At 39.9% G+C, this 15,414-nt stretch overlaps 1 protein-coding gene across 2 annotated transcripts in view; it reads left to right on the top strand.

Annotated features, from left to right (window-relative positions):
• RALGAPB (Ral GTPase activating protein, beta subunit (non-catalytic)) overlaps positions 1–15,414 on the top strand; it is a 54,478-nt gene that overhangs the window by 22,729 nt on the left and 16,335 nt on the right. The window contains exons 10-18 of one of the 2 annotated variants that reach the window (XM_010293131.1): positions 332–499; positions 1,603–1,717; positions 1,951–2,098; positions 4,703–4,767; positions 4,965–5,097; positions 6,510–6,643; positions 8,924–9,106; positions 11,230–11,381; positions 13,052–13,270. In XM_010293131.1, the coding sequence (XP_010291433.1) occupies positions 332–499; positions 1,603–1,717; positions 1,951–2,098; positions 4,703–4,767; positions 4,965–5,097; positions 6,510–6,643; positions 8,924–9,106; positions 11,230–11,381; positions 13,052–13,270 (1,317 nt within the window). The remainder of the gene's footprint in view (positions 1–331; positions 500–1,602; positions 1,718–1,950; positions 2,099–4,702; positions 4,768–4,964; positions 5,098–6,509; positions 6,644–8,923; positions 9,107–11,229; positions 11,382–13,051; positions 13,271–15,414) is intronic. The other variant, XM_010293132.1, reaches the window with a different exon arrangement.

The raw sequence follows: 15,414 nt of genomic DNA on the forward strand, positions 1-15,414 counted from the left end.
AAGCACTGTTAGAAAACATCTGGGCAGTATCTGCACAGCTCCCAGTCCATGTGTTGCAACAAGTCAGAGGTTTCAGTAAAACTATGCTGCACTGGCTTTTCCCATGAAATATGTGTGATTTCTGAGGGGTTCTTTGTGCAGCTGGTTAGGTGCATGCGCCTGTGCTAAAATAGCTTGGGGGAGAATGCTCATGTAAATGTTCCTCAGCTCTGATTTTGAAACTTACTCTATTTTATATAGAAAAGATCAAATAGTAGCTGTACATTCTTGTTCATGTGGGATGCTGATGCTTCTTATGTGCAAATAATGTAATCTTATCTTTCTTTGTCAGATTTTACATGCTTTTAATTCAGGGTTTGCAGATAGCAGATTTCGTTTGCCACCCCGTTCTTGCCAGTGTTATTTTAAACTCCCCTCCTCTGTTCTGCTGTGACCTGAAGGGGATTGATGTCGTGGTTCCTTATTTCATTTCGGCTCTTGAAACTATTTTACCTGACAGGTAAATTGCTATTTCCATATAAAAACAATCAGAAATGTGGGGAAGTGTTTATCTTCTGGGGTTTCTGTCATTCCTGAGTAGTTTTCACTGAAGGAATTCTGTAATGTGGGGCCCATACTGTATATGTAGTTGATAGTGATAATAACAGCACTTCATAAACTCTAATTTTCAATTTATTTTAATGCAATTTTCTTTAAAGCAATAGTAGTGCTTACTTTAAGTAAAACATGTGAGTTGTGTTATCTACATATTCACTGATGGAAAGCAGTATCTGTCAGAATAGGGAAAAGGAGTGATTTAGCTCAAATATATTGAAAGCCTACTGATTTTTAAGTAAAAATTCACAGGATGTTCATTAGTGGCTGTTGTTGCAGTGAATTCATTAAGAGAGTAATCTTACACATCATTAAAGAGAAAAATTGATTATTTAGACAGGCTGGTGAAATTGGAGTAGGTTCTTAAACCAGAAGATATAACCCCACTTGTTAGAGTTTTGAAGATTTTTGGACGTTTTGCTAACTCTGTGCATGCCTTCTTCAACATACATTTTATGGTACTTGGTACTGCATTTAATTTTGAAGTTACACATAAAATATTATGTATAACTATCTATCTTCTGGCCTTAAATCTGAGCCACCGCTTCTTTTGGATAGGTCTTATAACTAGAAGAATTTGCTGGTGGCTACTGGCAGAAGTTGATCTATTTGCTAAGCAGCTGGTGTTTCACGCAGTGTGCGCGTGAACATGTTCTGCAGAGCTCTGATAACCCCGGGTGGGTTTGGGTTGTAATAAGCCAGTAGAGGCTCATTCATATACTGCTTTGAAGATGCAGTATATAAATAACACTTTCACCAGCTCATTGCTTTTGTATCGGGTACAGAATCCTTAGCAAGTGATGGTTCCTCCATGAATTCCTTGTGTTATTGCTGCTGTTTAAAAAAGAAAAAAAAAAAAGAATCCTGAGCCTAGAAAGAAACAGCTACATTGTATACTGCAAATTGTTTAAGACCACTGGGTGGCTGTATATTTGATTTTAACTTAATTAAATTTGACTCCAAATCCCTTTGAAAAGTTGATTAACTGTATGATGCTTTGATTTGCAGAGAGCTCTCAAAGTTCAAAATCTATGTAAACCCCACAGAGCTAAGAAGAGCTTCAATTAATATCTTGCTGTCTCTGTTGCCTCTCCCTCATCACTTCGGAACCATAAAGTCTGAGGTAGTAAACTTACCACTTGTTTTGCGTTTCCATTTTTGTTTTCCTGGTTGTTTTGGAGTGGGATTTGGATGACTTGTGGGTTTTATTTGGTGCTCTGTTCAGCAAGTGTGTAACAGTAAGACTGTATTGAAAGTTGTCAGTAGCGATGTATGCTGTGGGTATCAACTTTTGAAACCAATACCATGCTGGTGTGATCTCTAATTGATACTGAAATAAATGTGTTTTTCCTTCAGGTTGTCCTGGAAGGGAAATTCAGCAATGATGACAGCTCAACGTATGATAAGCCAGTAACCTTCCTTTCCTTGAAGCTAAGGCTTGTGAATATACTTATAGGAGCTTTGCAAACAGAAACAGATCCCAACAACACTCAAATGATACTAGGTTATTTCAGCTTTATTTATTAACTGTGTTATAGAAGCGTCTGTCTTAATCTGTCCTGGAAGAATATGGTTTATTAATTATGTGTTGCTTTGCAAGAAAAAAGATGAAATTCCTGGCAGGTTGTCATCTGTATGATCTCCCTCATACAATGGAAACATCTTGAAAAGCCTCACAGTTTTGTTGAAGTAATCTCTCTCTTTTTACAAATGTGGAATAGTACTTGAAAAATAGAGGTGGAATGAAAGCACATTCTAGCAGGGAAAGTCAGTCATAACTAGGAATGAGAGTAGGAAAAAATGTTTTAATATTGGGAAGGATTCTTGACTAATGGGTTACCAGGAACATTTTAAGTTTTTGGCATGATTAAGCCTAGAAACAAATTGAAATACTGGGTGACCAGTGGTCCAGCACTGGCAGAATACAAATGACATTTGTTTAGCACAAGTTAAATATATTTTCAGACCAGTAAAAAGTGTGCTTGCCTTTTATTCTCTTCCCCCCCACGCCTTATTTTTCTCTCTTTATTTAGAAGTGCCTTTTTCCACATTGTGGTGTTCTTGTCCTTCAATAATTACAATACCATTTTCCTTTTGTCTGTTCAAAAAGGAAGCAAACTTGCACTGCAACAGGAGGTGTCTGCCTTGTTCTGGGAGACAGAGAGCCTACCTGATTAATAAGGGAGGGCAAGAAAACGGAGTGAGCAATGAAGTGAAGGGAAACAAATCCAGTCTGTGAAGACTTTTGGAAAGTTTCCTTGCAGCAGTTGAGATAGTTCCTTTACTAGGGGAAGACTAGGGGAGAATGATTTGAAAGAATGATTTGCAACCACTGCTGGTGAAGGGATGAGGATATTTATGATTTTCCAAGTGAGACCTACAGAGCATCGGTGCACAGGGGGTTGCACCACCTTGGGAAATGCAGGGTGATGCTCTGTTAAATCCTGCCCCTGTGTTTTTGTACGCCTCTGCTGCGAGTTGGTGTTTGCATCTGGCTGGGTAGATGCTCTGCCTTGAATGGTTTTTACCATTACTATTTCCATGATAGTCCATACCACTCCCTCTCCCCTGTATTGCTGCTGTTAAACTCTTTCCACTTGTGAAGTTATTTCCTGCTGGCTTTGGTTGGAGAGGATTCATGAATCTCCAGTTTATCCAGAGATTGTCACATGTGCCACCAGCTTCTCAACAAAACCAGTGTTTGGTTTCCAGCTGCTCACTAAATTTTTGACAGTGAGTGGTGCATTTCCCTTCATATTAGCAAGCGGTGTTTTCCTAAACGTTCGTTGCTGGGGGTGGCGGGGAGGACGGACGGGACGACGACAAAATTAAAATTGATGCCACTGAGTGCGTCAGTGTCAGCCTGGTACAGTCCCGTGTCCTCAATGCTTCTTTCCTTGTCACCTGGGGGTGATGCTGCCAAGCAGATACCGGCTGCTCACACTAGTTGACCTAAGGCACCCTGAATGCATCAGCAATTTTAATTTAACAGTGTGTTACACTTCTGTGTAGTTATCTCTCCCCAGATGGAAGGGATAACCACCTGCTGGCTAGTTTGGACATGGTAGGGTTGGCTAGCCCTGCACCTAGAGCTTCAGCTTTTTCAATACAGTGTTTTGGGCACTGATGGAAAACAAAGCACAGAAAGTGAGAGGCTGGGGATGACTTCCAGGCAGAGAGAATTTCAGTGCACTTCAGATTATGCGCTAGCTTCCCGATTTAGGAAACTTGGTTTATATTTTAGCCAAATTTAAATGAAAGCAATTTTTAATTTGCTCTACATACCCACAGTTTATCAATGATGCAAATATTCGCCTTGATTTTTTTTTTTTTTTTTTTTTTTTTGTGGGGGACAGGGGCAGAAATGTCTTTGTGAAAATAAACCTCCTTGTGTTATGGTGGTTGGAGGTTCATTTCACTGGTCACTGATCAGTATGAGAACAGCATGGTCACTTGCACTGATGTCTTAAGGGTTGCTGAACAGACCAGACGTTATTCATTTTATCTTCCAGCAGGTTGCCGTCTGTACTGCTAGTTCACTAAGACTTGAAAACATGTTTTTGCTTGCCAGTCACCAGCTGCCTTTTGGCTCCCAATGGCCAAACTGGGGAAGGGAGCCTCTTTGTGCCAGGCAAGAATGCAGCCAAGGCCAGCCCTGTCAAACCCTTGACATGGCTTTGGACTACGCAGCTGATTTTAGGTCTCTCAGTTATTTAACAAATATTGTTATTTTAATCACAGAATCAATAGATAACCTTGAATGCAACCTGAGTTTTTAAATGAGCACGATCTGATGGGAGACAAGGAGTGATTCCAGCACTCTGTGAAACCAAAATCCTTCTGAGCTGAGGAATTTGCAAAACCTGTGCTCAGAGCTAGGTTTTTAAATATGTTTTTAAAATAGCTGAAAGCACTCTCTATATCAGCTCTCATCTGCTTCAAATGACTAAGCCTGAAGCAAATCCTGTGTTTTATAAAACTCTTTATAAGAGTTTGTATAAAACAGGATGGTGATACTGTATGTTAGACCTTCAGTGTTTCTTTGTAAATCTTGGCAGTGAATATTCTACTGCAGTCTTTAGTTACCTTCTTATATCTGATTCTTCAGGTGCAATGTTAAACATCGTTCAAGATTCAGCTCTATTAGAAGCCATTGGCTGTCAGATGGAAACGGTAAGTATTTTTTGTTTATCAAGTTACCGCTTCAGAAAGAATGCATGACTTATTTTACCTGCTGTTGTAAGGTGCTCAGTTAGCATCCTGAGGCTTGATCATCTTTTTTTCTCCATTGTATCTGAGAGCATCCTCTGGTATAGGGAGGCTACTCAGAAAAATCTTCTCATTGCTCAAAACTGACTTTCAATTTGCAGAATGGTGGTGAAAATAACCTCTTCAAAAGCCACAGCCGTACTAACAGTGGCATTAGTACTGCAAGTGGAGGCAGTACGGAACCCACAACACCAGACAGCGAGAGACCAGCACAAGCCCTTCTGAGGGATTATGGTAAGGATAGCTGTCTTAAGAACACTCTGTCCTTATATGCCAGTGACGTTCTCTGTGATTTTTTTTCCTGTTCCTAGTTCTGGCTAATACATTAATGTGCATGGGTGTTTTGAACCTCTTTGTTTATTGCCAGTTTGTGCTCATATGTACCCTTTAGTTGGTTGGTTTTTAATCCTACTAAGGGACTCTGTGAACATTTTAAAAATAAGAATGTAAAAGCTTAAGAAAAAGGAGGTATTTGCAAACTGTTTTACTTCAGCATATGTTTTCAAGACACTTCATTTTCATGAACAATAATAGGATAAAAGTACACCAAGTGTGAATTAATTGCTTCAGTTATTTTGGTAGCATTCCAAATGCTTACCTGACTTTTGCAGCATTGTTTCTTAAACTATATTTGAGGACCATTTGGGGGACTCCTGTTTTTATAGAGCAACTAAGCAGAATGCTTGTGACGTCATTTGTTGTAACATGAGAATTTCTTAATTAACATCAGTTTGCTGTGTCTTGTACCATGCATATTTGAATCTTTGTAACAGAATCCATGTTTTACTAATTCTGTGTGTGGTAAGCTGTCCCAGTGTCAAGATCCTGGAATTTAACTTGCTCTTTCGGTGGTCTTCAGTTTAACTGATGTTGACCAAATAAATGTGAGAACAAATCACCTTTATTATATTGTAGCCTAGGTTGACAACTCTGTTCTTGCCAATCAAAAATGTTTTTTTCCCCTACTTCTATAACTAAGGAGAGGAGGGAGATTAGCAGGAAAGACGTTAGTGTATTCTAGGTATTCATATAAACATGTTGGTGCTTTCCCTACAGTATTTGTTTATTTGAAATTAGTGAAGTGCTAGTTTTCAGTATACTGTTTGAATTGTACGTTTAATTCAGATGGATTTTCATTGACAAGTCCTTGTAAAAATATCCCTCTGTAAGGTTAAAAAAAAAAAAAGCTTTTAAATATTTGACTTACTGAGTCTTAAAGCTGAGACATAACTTTAAAGATATTTCTGTAATATATTCATTTTATTGGATTTTTTTATTTCCTATGCACAGAAGGTAAGGGTGTATGAAATTTATTAAAAAAATTTTGAAGCTGGATGTTTCAAACAAGGGAAAACTGAAAACAAGGTGTCTGCTTTATTTGGGTTATCCAAAATGTCTTTTTTAAAAAATAAAAAAACCTGAGATATAAGCTAGGGTGAATATATTTGTATAAAGTCTGGTGGTGTTCATAAGGGAGTTAACCTGTGCAAAAGTGACCAACCCAATTTCTAGATTATGGGTTGTGTATAATTTTATTTTGTGTGTGTATTGTGGCTGCTTTGGCTTGTGCCTGTGCTTTGCTTACTGTCACTAATGCTTAGTTATTTTCCCTCCCTGTGGTATGTGGTATTGGGGTTATATCCTAGCTCTTAATACAGATACAGCTGCTGGACTACTGATACGCAGTATTCACCTGGTAACCCAAAGACTCAACTCGCAGTGGAGGCAGGACATGAGTATCTCTCTGGCTGCGCTGGAGCTTCTGTCTGGACTGGCAAAGGTGAGAGGTGAAGTTTTGTGTGCCCTGGCCTCTTCTCAAAGGGGGATTATAGTCCTGTTTAGGTGAAAGCCATGCCACCAAACAGATGTCTGTGTCTGAGTTTGTCAGCAAATGTTCTGTTTGGACACAAGAAAAAAACGGTACTCGTTTTGTACTTCATCTTCTCCTAATGTAAGTGCTCCGTGACTCGAATGAAGTGTGCCCTGTAAATGCCTGTTGGCCGAAAGTGAAGCTCAAGGTGGTTGTTCAGATACATGTGGCTTTACTGTACAGTTCTGGCTGGTTTTGTTGAGCTAGCTGGATGGCTCCTAACCTTTCTCATTGATTCCCATGTGTGTCTGGTTTTGGGTTTTGTGTTGTTTTGTTTTTTACACTATAGGGGACGCATCTGCTGTATCAGGTTGCACAGCTGAGCAAAAACTTGCCGCTAAGCTTCCAGTGGCATTGTAGGGGCTTGGGCCATTAGTTTTCAATCCCACTGTGAACCATTTACCATAGCTTTGCTTGGTTGGGTGGCCGGTCTGTCTGTTCACCATGTGACAAAATCAGAAACGTTGATTGCAAAATGCCAGAGTATTAAACAACTTAATTGCCCTTTTTATAAGTGGTGTACCCGCTTTTCCCCTTCTATGTCCTCTTGGAAATGGTTTTCTGAGCTTAGAAAATGATAGCGTAACAAATATGAATTTGTCGCCTTCTTCAGAGCTTTATCTGCACACAATTCCTTGATTGAACTAAAGCTTCTGGGGATTGTGTGTTGCTTTTTTTGTTGGCAAGTAAAATGCCCTATTTCTGCTTGAGGGCCCTTGCCCCCAGGCTGGACTTCATGATGGTTGTTAAGCAGAAGTCTAGTGTATTTACAGCAGCCTTGATGACCTGGCATGACAATTCAGGATTTCCTGTCATATTCCCCTGGGAACGTGACAGATCTCTTTCAGATATGCGTGTCTCAGGCATTTTTCAGAGCGTGGAGCCAGCCATGTTGGACTGGGTGCTTACTGTTCTTAATGGAGCAGCATGAGATGAAGGATGCTTTTGAAAGTGTTCTGCAATGAATTAATGTATGGTTATTGCATCTTACAGAGCGTTGTACAAAACCAGGGGTTCCTGCAGCTACTGTAGCTAAGCCAAGTTTTTGTTTTTTGGGGGTTTTTCTTGGCTTGCAATGAGATGGGAATGTGAAAATAGATTATCTTTTTAAAAGCTTAACCAGGTTAATATTACATATTATAATCTCTGTGTAATTCTCATGCAACTGAAGTAATTCTTCTTCTGGGGTATCTTGGATATCTATCCCCTTCATCACAAAGAGGGTAGAAAGAGATCAACTCTTACTGCAGAACTGCAGAGTGGAGAACCAGTTCTGCTTGTACCTTTGGAGGTGACAGTTCCCAAAGTCTTTCTTAGGTTAGGGGCTGCCCTGTCGTGTGTCTGCTCAGCACCAGGTTATTAGTGGGACTTGGTAAATTCAAAAATCCCATGTCCTACAAGAGTGCTGGTTCACCAACCTGCTTTTCATGAGCTCATCTATTTGCCATAGATCTCTACACTTTTGAAGGAAACGCTGCCTTCATCCTAGGACTCTGAATTGTCACCCCTTGCTTTGTGGAGTACAGCTGCCTGGCTCCGGTGTCATCACCAACAAGGCTATCCACCTTCCTGCTTGGATAAGGGTGCACCTTAATGAGTAAAGCTTTTTATGACATGATGAAATGCTAGAGACTAGAAAAATCCAGCTTTGACTGTTCCTGTGCCAAGTTTTGGGGGAGCGCTTATGGGTTTTTTTGCCAGTCTGCTTGTCTGAGGGTGGGTTTTCTGTCCCTTTTTCACTGGTGAAAGTACTGTGCTAACAGAATATGCCTCGTGGAAAGTTATGTGAGCAGAATGAAGCTTCGTGGAAGGGGGACTTGGCAGCGGGTGGGTTCTGAGATACAGAATGGATTGCTATAGCTGAAGGAAAGAGGTATTTGAAAATAAGTTTCAAATACTAATTTATTCAGCTTGCAATTAGTTTCTTATCAAACCATATTGATACCTCTCTTGCTCTTGGAAACGAAGCGCTGCAATGTGGTGGTACCTCAGTGCAGCATTTCTTTCCTTTAAGTTTCAATACCCATCACTGGTAAATATTTTTACCCACAACTTTTAAACTGTAATCATAAAAGAACTCCACCGTGTATTCCTATTTCTTAAAAAACTGCATTTAAAAATGCTTTTGAAATGCTTCCCTGGGAGATTTTTGTGGAAGAATTCTCATCCTCTCCTGCTTGCTTTACACAGGTGAGAGTAGTGGTCGATTCCTCTGACAGGAAGAGAGCTATTAGTTCAGTGTGCAGCTACATAGTGTACCAGTGCAGCCGCCCAGCCCCGCTCCACTCCCGCGACCTTCACTCCATGATAGTCGCAGCTTTCCAGTGCCTCTGCGTCTGGCTCACCGAGCACCCTGACATGCTGGATGAGAAGGTGAGTCTCTGGTGTATACATTTTGAGCACTCCAAATTGTAACGCCTTTCAGTGCCTGACCTGTCTGTTCTTGATACTTTAAAGTAATGCGGTTTTCCTAGTTTTCAAAAGTATACTAGGAATTTCAAAACTAGTTTCCATGCAAAAGAGTTTTGAATTTTTATTTCTGCTCTTTATTCACCAAGAATTTTTTTGGCTTTAAAATTACCTTTCATATTTCTAAGAATGTCTTGATCTTTCTTCTTGTTTTGTGAAACTGGAAAAAGAGAGAACAGGGAACCTGAAAAAACAGAAACTGAAAAGAGAAATATGGGAATTAATGGTGTGTATATATAGCACAGCTACCTGCTGCAGATAAACTTCACTAAAAGCCATGTCTCTTCTCATTTCTCAGCTCTTACCTGACTATAGCATGTTCTAGACTTCACGGAATTCCTTTGATGCTACTATTTTGATAATCAGTTTGTTTCACCAAGAAACTACACTTCCAGAAACTGAGCAAGGCATAGCTCAATCCAAGATGGAATTTGCTTGGGAAGCTTCAAAAGAGTAGGAAATGAAAAATGCATGTATCCAACAGCTTTCTGTCCTGCTGTTTAAAAAAACAAACAAACAAACAAAAAAAAACACCACACACAAAAACAAACAAACAAACAAAACAGTGAGCGCATATTTTCATTGTTGTTCTCCATGCAGAGACAGCTCAGTGATCTTTCTATATTTTATATATAATGTATATTAATATGTATTATAGAACATTTTAGATATATAGTTTCATATCTAACATATTTTTATCTATTTTGTTTATATATTCTGTAGCATATATAAAACAAGTATATTTTTAAAAAATGAAAATTGAAAACTCACAAGCAGGACTTTAAATAAAGATGCTTTCTGCATGCACTTCAGGATACTGGCATGGCATTAGGTGACTAGGACAGGATAGTTTCCCCTGGATGTGCCGCAGCATGGGTTTATTCAGTCTCATAATGCTTTATTCCCTTTCATTAGGTTCTTTTTTTATTTTACTTATTGCTGCATATTGAGATAGTGTGACATACTGTGTGTAGTGTATACTGGACACTTAGTATCTCATTCCTGAGTCGTCATAGTCAGATGAGAACCTTTCATTGCATTTTCAAGTATTAGAATTGCAATTTTCCAGGTGCCTCGTCTTTGGTTTCAATTTCACCTGCTATTTTACTAGCCAGTGCTGTAAACTTCTGTAGTTCTTCGTGGCCAGTCTTTGCATCTCAACGCTGGTTAATTTTGCTCTGTTAGAAAACTTTAATCTTCCTCTTCGCCTCTTTTTCTACATCAGTTATGAATATAAGGAAGACACAAGCCAAGGCGTAGAACCCTGCTTGGTCCCTGGTGATAAAAGCTGACCACTTACTCGTGATCAGATTTTAGCCTGCTATTTATTCAGGGGAATACTTTCCTTGTTATTCTATAGCTCAAGACATGAGATTTGAACCTTTATTGCAGCAATCCAAATATTTTCAGCAAGTGATTTTGTAATGAGCAACACTTGAGAGTCATACCTGCGGTTCTATGGAGTGTTGGCCTCTCCTGTAATAGATTTGTTGAAGCTTTGCTGTGTACTTTTAGAATATTGTTATTGTTCTCTTGATGAATTAGATACCACAATATATTTTACTTAGGAAAGCTGTTGGCAATTGAAAAATTCAGAAAAGAGTTTTGTGCAGTTTTTCAGATGAGTTTCTTTTTAATGTGCTTAGAACTTAATTAAAAGATCCGTAGAGAGTCTCAGAAATGCATTTATTATTTCTTTAAATATGTTTACAGTTTTCAATTGCACTCTTTGTGCAATTTTGTACGTACGTAATGGAATATATTGTGTGTATGTATTCATTCAGAGCACTTTCTGCCATTAAAATACAAACGTAAATAGGTATCTGTAGATAGAGAAAAAAATCATTCCTATAGTAAATGTGATCTTATTCCAACACTGTCCATTGGAATAATCTTCTGCCTTTATTTCTGAGCTCATATTGCCAGCAGTATTTTATTTTAAGCGATGGTATATCACTGTTTCACTGAGGTCTTGGAGACATTTATCGGAGTGCTGCTGCTTTAAGGTGGTTCCTCTTGTGTTTTAGGATTGTTTAAAAGAGGTACTGGAGATTGTGGAGCTGGGCATTTCAGGAAGTAAATCCAAAAACAGTGAACAAGAGGTCAAGTACAAAGGAGATAAGGAGCCAAACCCCGCATCCATGAGAGTGAAGGATGCTGCTGAAGCTACACTAACGTGGTATGTAATTTGTCAGAGCATGTTTACTGTTTAATATTGCCTTGTCTGAGAGTGTTTTAATTAGGAGTGTTCCCAGCTGGTGAGATCTCTGTGATGTAGCAAGAACATTTGGAAAGTCAGCCAGAAGCTCCCTCTGTTTTTGCCCTTTGGGCAGGGTTGTCCTGTGCTCTGCCTTGCCATCCCATTACAGGTGTTCAACAGAAAAAAGATCCCTGTGATTGCTCCCTTCCCTTCCTGCCTGTTCTCTTCCTTGGAGAGCAAAACCCAATTCCTCCTGCAGTCCCTGGTGTTCTGTTCTCAGCCAGTCCTCTCTGCAGACAGCAGTTGCCTCCATCTCCCACTTGACCTAGTGATCCTGTCTTTCCATTCCCCCTTCTCCTTCTCCTCAGCCTGACCAGATACGCCATCCTCACACTGGTTGGGAAACTGATAGACACAGTCTCATGTGTAACGCAGCAGGGAGTGGCACATGCAGCGGATGTAAGCTGCTGCAGGATGGGATGTCATTCTGCCCACAGCGCTGGGCTTGCTTAATATATTTTAGAGGTTCGGCTGGAACTGCAGTAACAGATAACATGTGGATTGGGGCAGGGATGCCCAGAGAGGAAAACTGAGCTTTGCTCCAGAGAAGTTGAAAAGCACTGTTCTACTGGATGAACATCATAATGGTAGCCAGGACAGATGGAGGATGGGTAGGATAAATGTGTTTTGCAACAGGCAGATAGCTGCTTTTATTTTTGCTCTGCTTTGCAATAAATCGTTACTGTTAGCAAAAACAACTGTGTAATTTCCAAGATAAAAACAACTACTCATTGGAACTTGAGGACGAACCTTTATTGTTGCCTAAAAGTGCCTCTTTTCTTTTGGAGAGATGAAACTCTCTATTCTTGGAGTAAAGTGGAAAAGTGTGTGGGGAGGACAGGACTTCAGTAAATGTGCTTTTGGTCTGGGTGGTGGTGTTAAGACTGAAGTCCTGAGTTAGATCATACGATCTCCAGTCTGACACTGGACAACTTTCATTATTGGTTCCTGCCATAGAAATTTTCAATTTCTGATATATTAGGTAGTTCCTATACAACTTCAGATGATTTAAATCGGTACTTCTAGGAGCCTTCCAAGGCAGTAGGCACTGTTGGACTACACCTGGAAGCTTTCTCCCAGGGAAGTTTACCATCTATGGTAGCCATGCTTGTATGATCATGGCTCTTTCTTAAAGGGTTTTAAGTTAATGTAATCTGTACTTGAAGAAAACAAAGACAATCATAGCTAGTGCATCTACCATGTCTGCCTTGCTTGTTGATACAAGAGTGGGCTAAAGTATGGATGATTATCTCCAGTCATCCATAATCTTCTTATAAGAACGAACATAAAAAAAGCTGTGGAAGGGTACAGATTTTTGTACTTTAAAGCATGTCTTAATATCTTCATAACCTAGGTTAAAAAGGAACTCATTCTGTAGGCAGAGGACCCTTCTTTGTAGGTTTTAATTTATGTTTTTCTGAAGTTACTGGTTCTGTTTTAAACAAGCTGATGGGGGAGGGTAGGCTTGCCCTGGAAGGGTAACTGCTATGTCAAGATACAAATGCAGAATATGAGCAAAGATCTGTGCTTGGGTGGAACAGTTTGTCATCTTAACCTGTCATAACTCTTAACTTTTTTCTCACTTGCAGTATTATGCAGTTACTTGGAGCATTTCCTTCTCCCAGTGGCCCTGCTTCTCCTTGCAGCTTGGTGAATGAAACCACATTAATTAAATACTCTCGTCTACCTACCATAAACAAGCATAGCTTCCGTTACTTTGTTTTGGATAACAGTGTTATCCTGGCGATGTTGGAGCAGCCTCTAGGGAATGAACAGAGTAAGTTCGTACTTCCCATTTCCTTCTTCCTCTGGTTAAAACTCTCCGTATGGAGCTGCAAAACAAAGGCACTTTATCAAGTGCACCTCACATTTCAGGAGCTTACCTGTTCTGTGGGTGTGTGATTGAGCAGAGTGATGTTCTGGGATGAAGTGGTGGGAATAACTTTAATGCTCCTCATAGTCAAACATGTACAAGCCCATCCACATTGTTCATGCAGTTGTCTGTGTCTTTCACCCAGTTAGATCAGATACTTGCAGCTGACTGCCACCTAAATTATTGCTGAGGGACAAAAGCAATAGCATTACATTTTGAAAGCATCCTTGTTCATAACAGAATGAAAATCTAAAGAGTGTAGGAGGCTTGATAGGAATAAGTGCTCAACAAATGGTTGATGTGACACCTTTTTGCTTGCTTTAGGTCTTCTGTTACTAAATGTTTCTGTGGGTGCTTTCAGCTCAGATGGTTTTAGTTGCTTAGGAGCTGTTATAACTTTCCTGTGTACCACCCTGTTCTATCAGTGACACTTACTGTAAAGGAGATCTATCCCAGGGTATTGGCTTTCACAGCTGAACCTAAGTCATTTCAGCCTCATGTGCTTTGACCAACAAGAATTTATAGTAAAAAAAATCTAATGTTAAATTACATAATGCTTTGACCTGAATCACAGATCCCCCTGTGAGTCTTCATGTATCATGGCATTACCTAAGAGAATAGATTAAAATTCTCCTATATGCTACCTCAGTTTAAGACTAACATATGTTAGATCTGCTGCTCTGCCACAGATCTCTTTTCCTCGTCCTTGGACAGGATGGAGTCTAGATACTAGTCTTGGAAACAGCGATTGCACAGAACTTCTTGAACTGGCTAAGAGAAGTTATTTTGAGTTGTGGTCCAGAGTGCTCCAACCTCATTGAGAATCGCTAAATAGATCTTGCAGAAAGTGCTGATGCTGGGAGCCATTGCTGCACGTCCACCCACAGTCTGTGTTTGAGCAAGCATGTTCCTGACTAGAATGGATTAGAGTACGCTAGAATGGCTGAGCAATTCTCATCCATACTCTGCCTCTGCTAAACACATTACTGAGGAATCCTGTAAGGCTATTAGAATCTCAAATTAGATTATCTTTGCTTGCTGTGCATAACTTGCTTACAAATCCTTTTTGAATTGCAAGATTAATTGCAGTAATGCCACAAGTACGTCAGATCACTTTTGAGGCAGATCACTGAAGTGGATGATTGTGGGGAGCTGGTTTTGTTTGTCTATATGTGTGCTTATGTAGCTGTGCTGCACCCTGTACTTCCCATGAAATACTGGGGAAGGAAGACATGTCTGCTAGTTACCTGATGGTGTCAATTTGTGGGTTACATGCACAAAAGATAAATATAAATAATTTTTTAAAGAAAAAGCTGTAGAGCTATGATGATCCCTCTTCTAAGGTGGCTAATATCAGTGGCCTTTTAAGTCTCAAAGGAAGACTGAAATCCTGCAGTTACAACCATCGTTGTGCAAGTTGAAAGGCACCTCAGGAATCTGCAATCTAACCTCTTGCTCTAAACAGGGTCAGTACTGAATTCAGGTCAGGACAATGCCACCTGACATTGTCCAAGTAAGTCTTGAAAACATGAGAGGACAACTTTTCTGTGTCCATATTCCTTGTGGTGAAAAATTTTCCACAATGTGAAGTCGGAATCTTCCCCTCTCTTCCCCTGTTTGACCATTGTCTCTTGTCCTTCAACTGTTCTTACTGCTGCTATTTGTGTGGGACCTTTACAGGTGGTCATGGAAATGTCATGGAAACTGTGCCTCCATATGGTCATTTGTCTTACCTAAACAGGCAGTGGCTGGACAATCTTCTTTCATTTCCTGGAGATAATTTGGAGAGAGTAACAGTGATCTGCATGAATTTGGATGAAGGTTGCTTTTAATGATGAAACTGAGCTGGCAACTACTGAACAGATCACAAAGTAGACTAGTACTTCCCTGCTGCAAAGAGGAGGATTGCTTGCTCCTCATCAGGAATTGTCTTCAGGGTTGGGGAGGAGTTAACCTTGAAAGCAAAACCTCTGTCATCATGCCTGCATTTCTTTCTGGTTAAATTATTGCACAGTGAACTGTTTGCAATTTATGATGATGTATTCTCTTAACCCATGTGCTTTGCAGATGACTCTTTCA

Source organism: Phaethon lepturus, unplaced genomic scaffold (genome assembly GCF_000687285.1).
Source record: "Phaethon lepturus isolate BGI_N335 unplaced genomic scaffold, ASM68728v1 scaffold23618, whole genome shotgun sequence".
Taxonomy (NCBI): Eukaryota; Metazoa; Chordata; class Aves; order Phaethontiformes; family Phaethontidae; genus Phaethon; species Phaethon lepturus.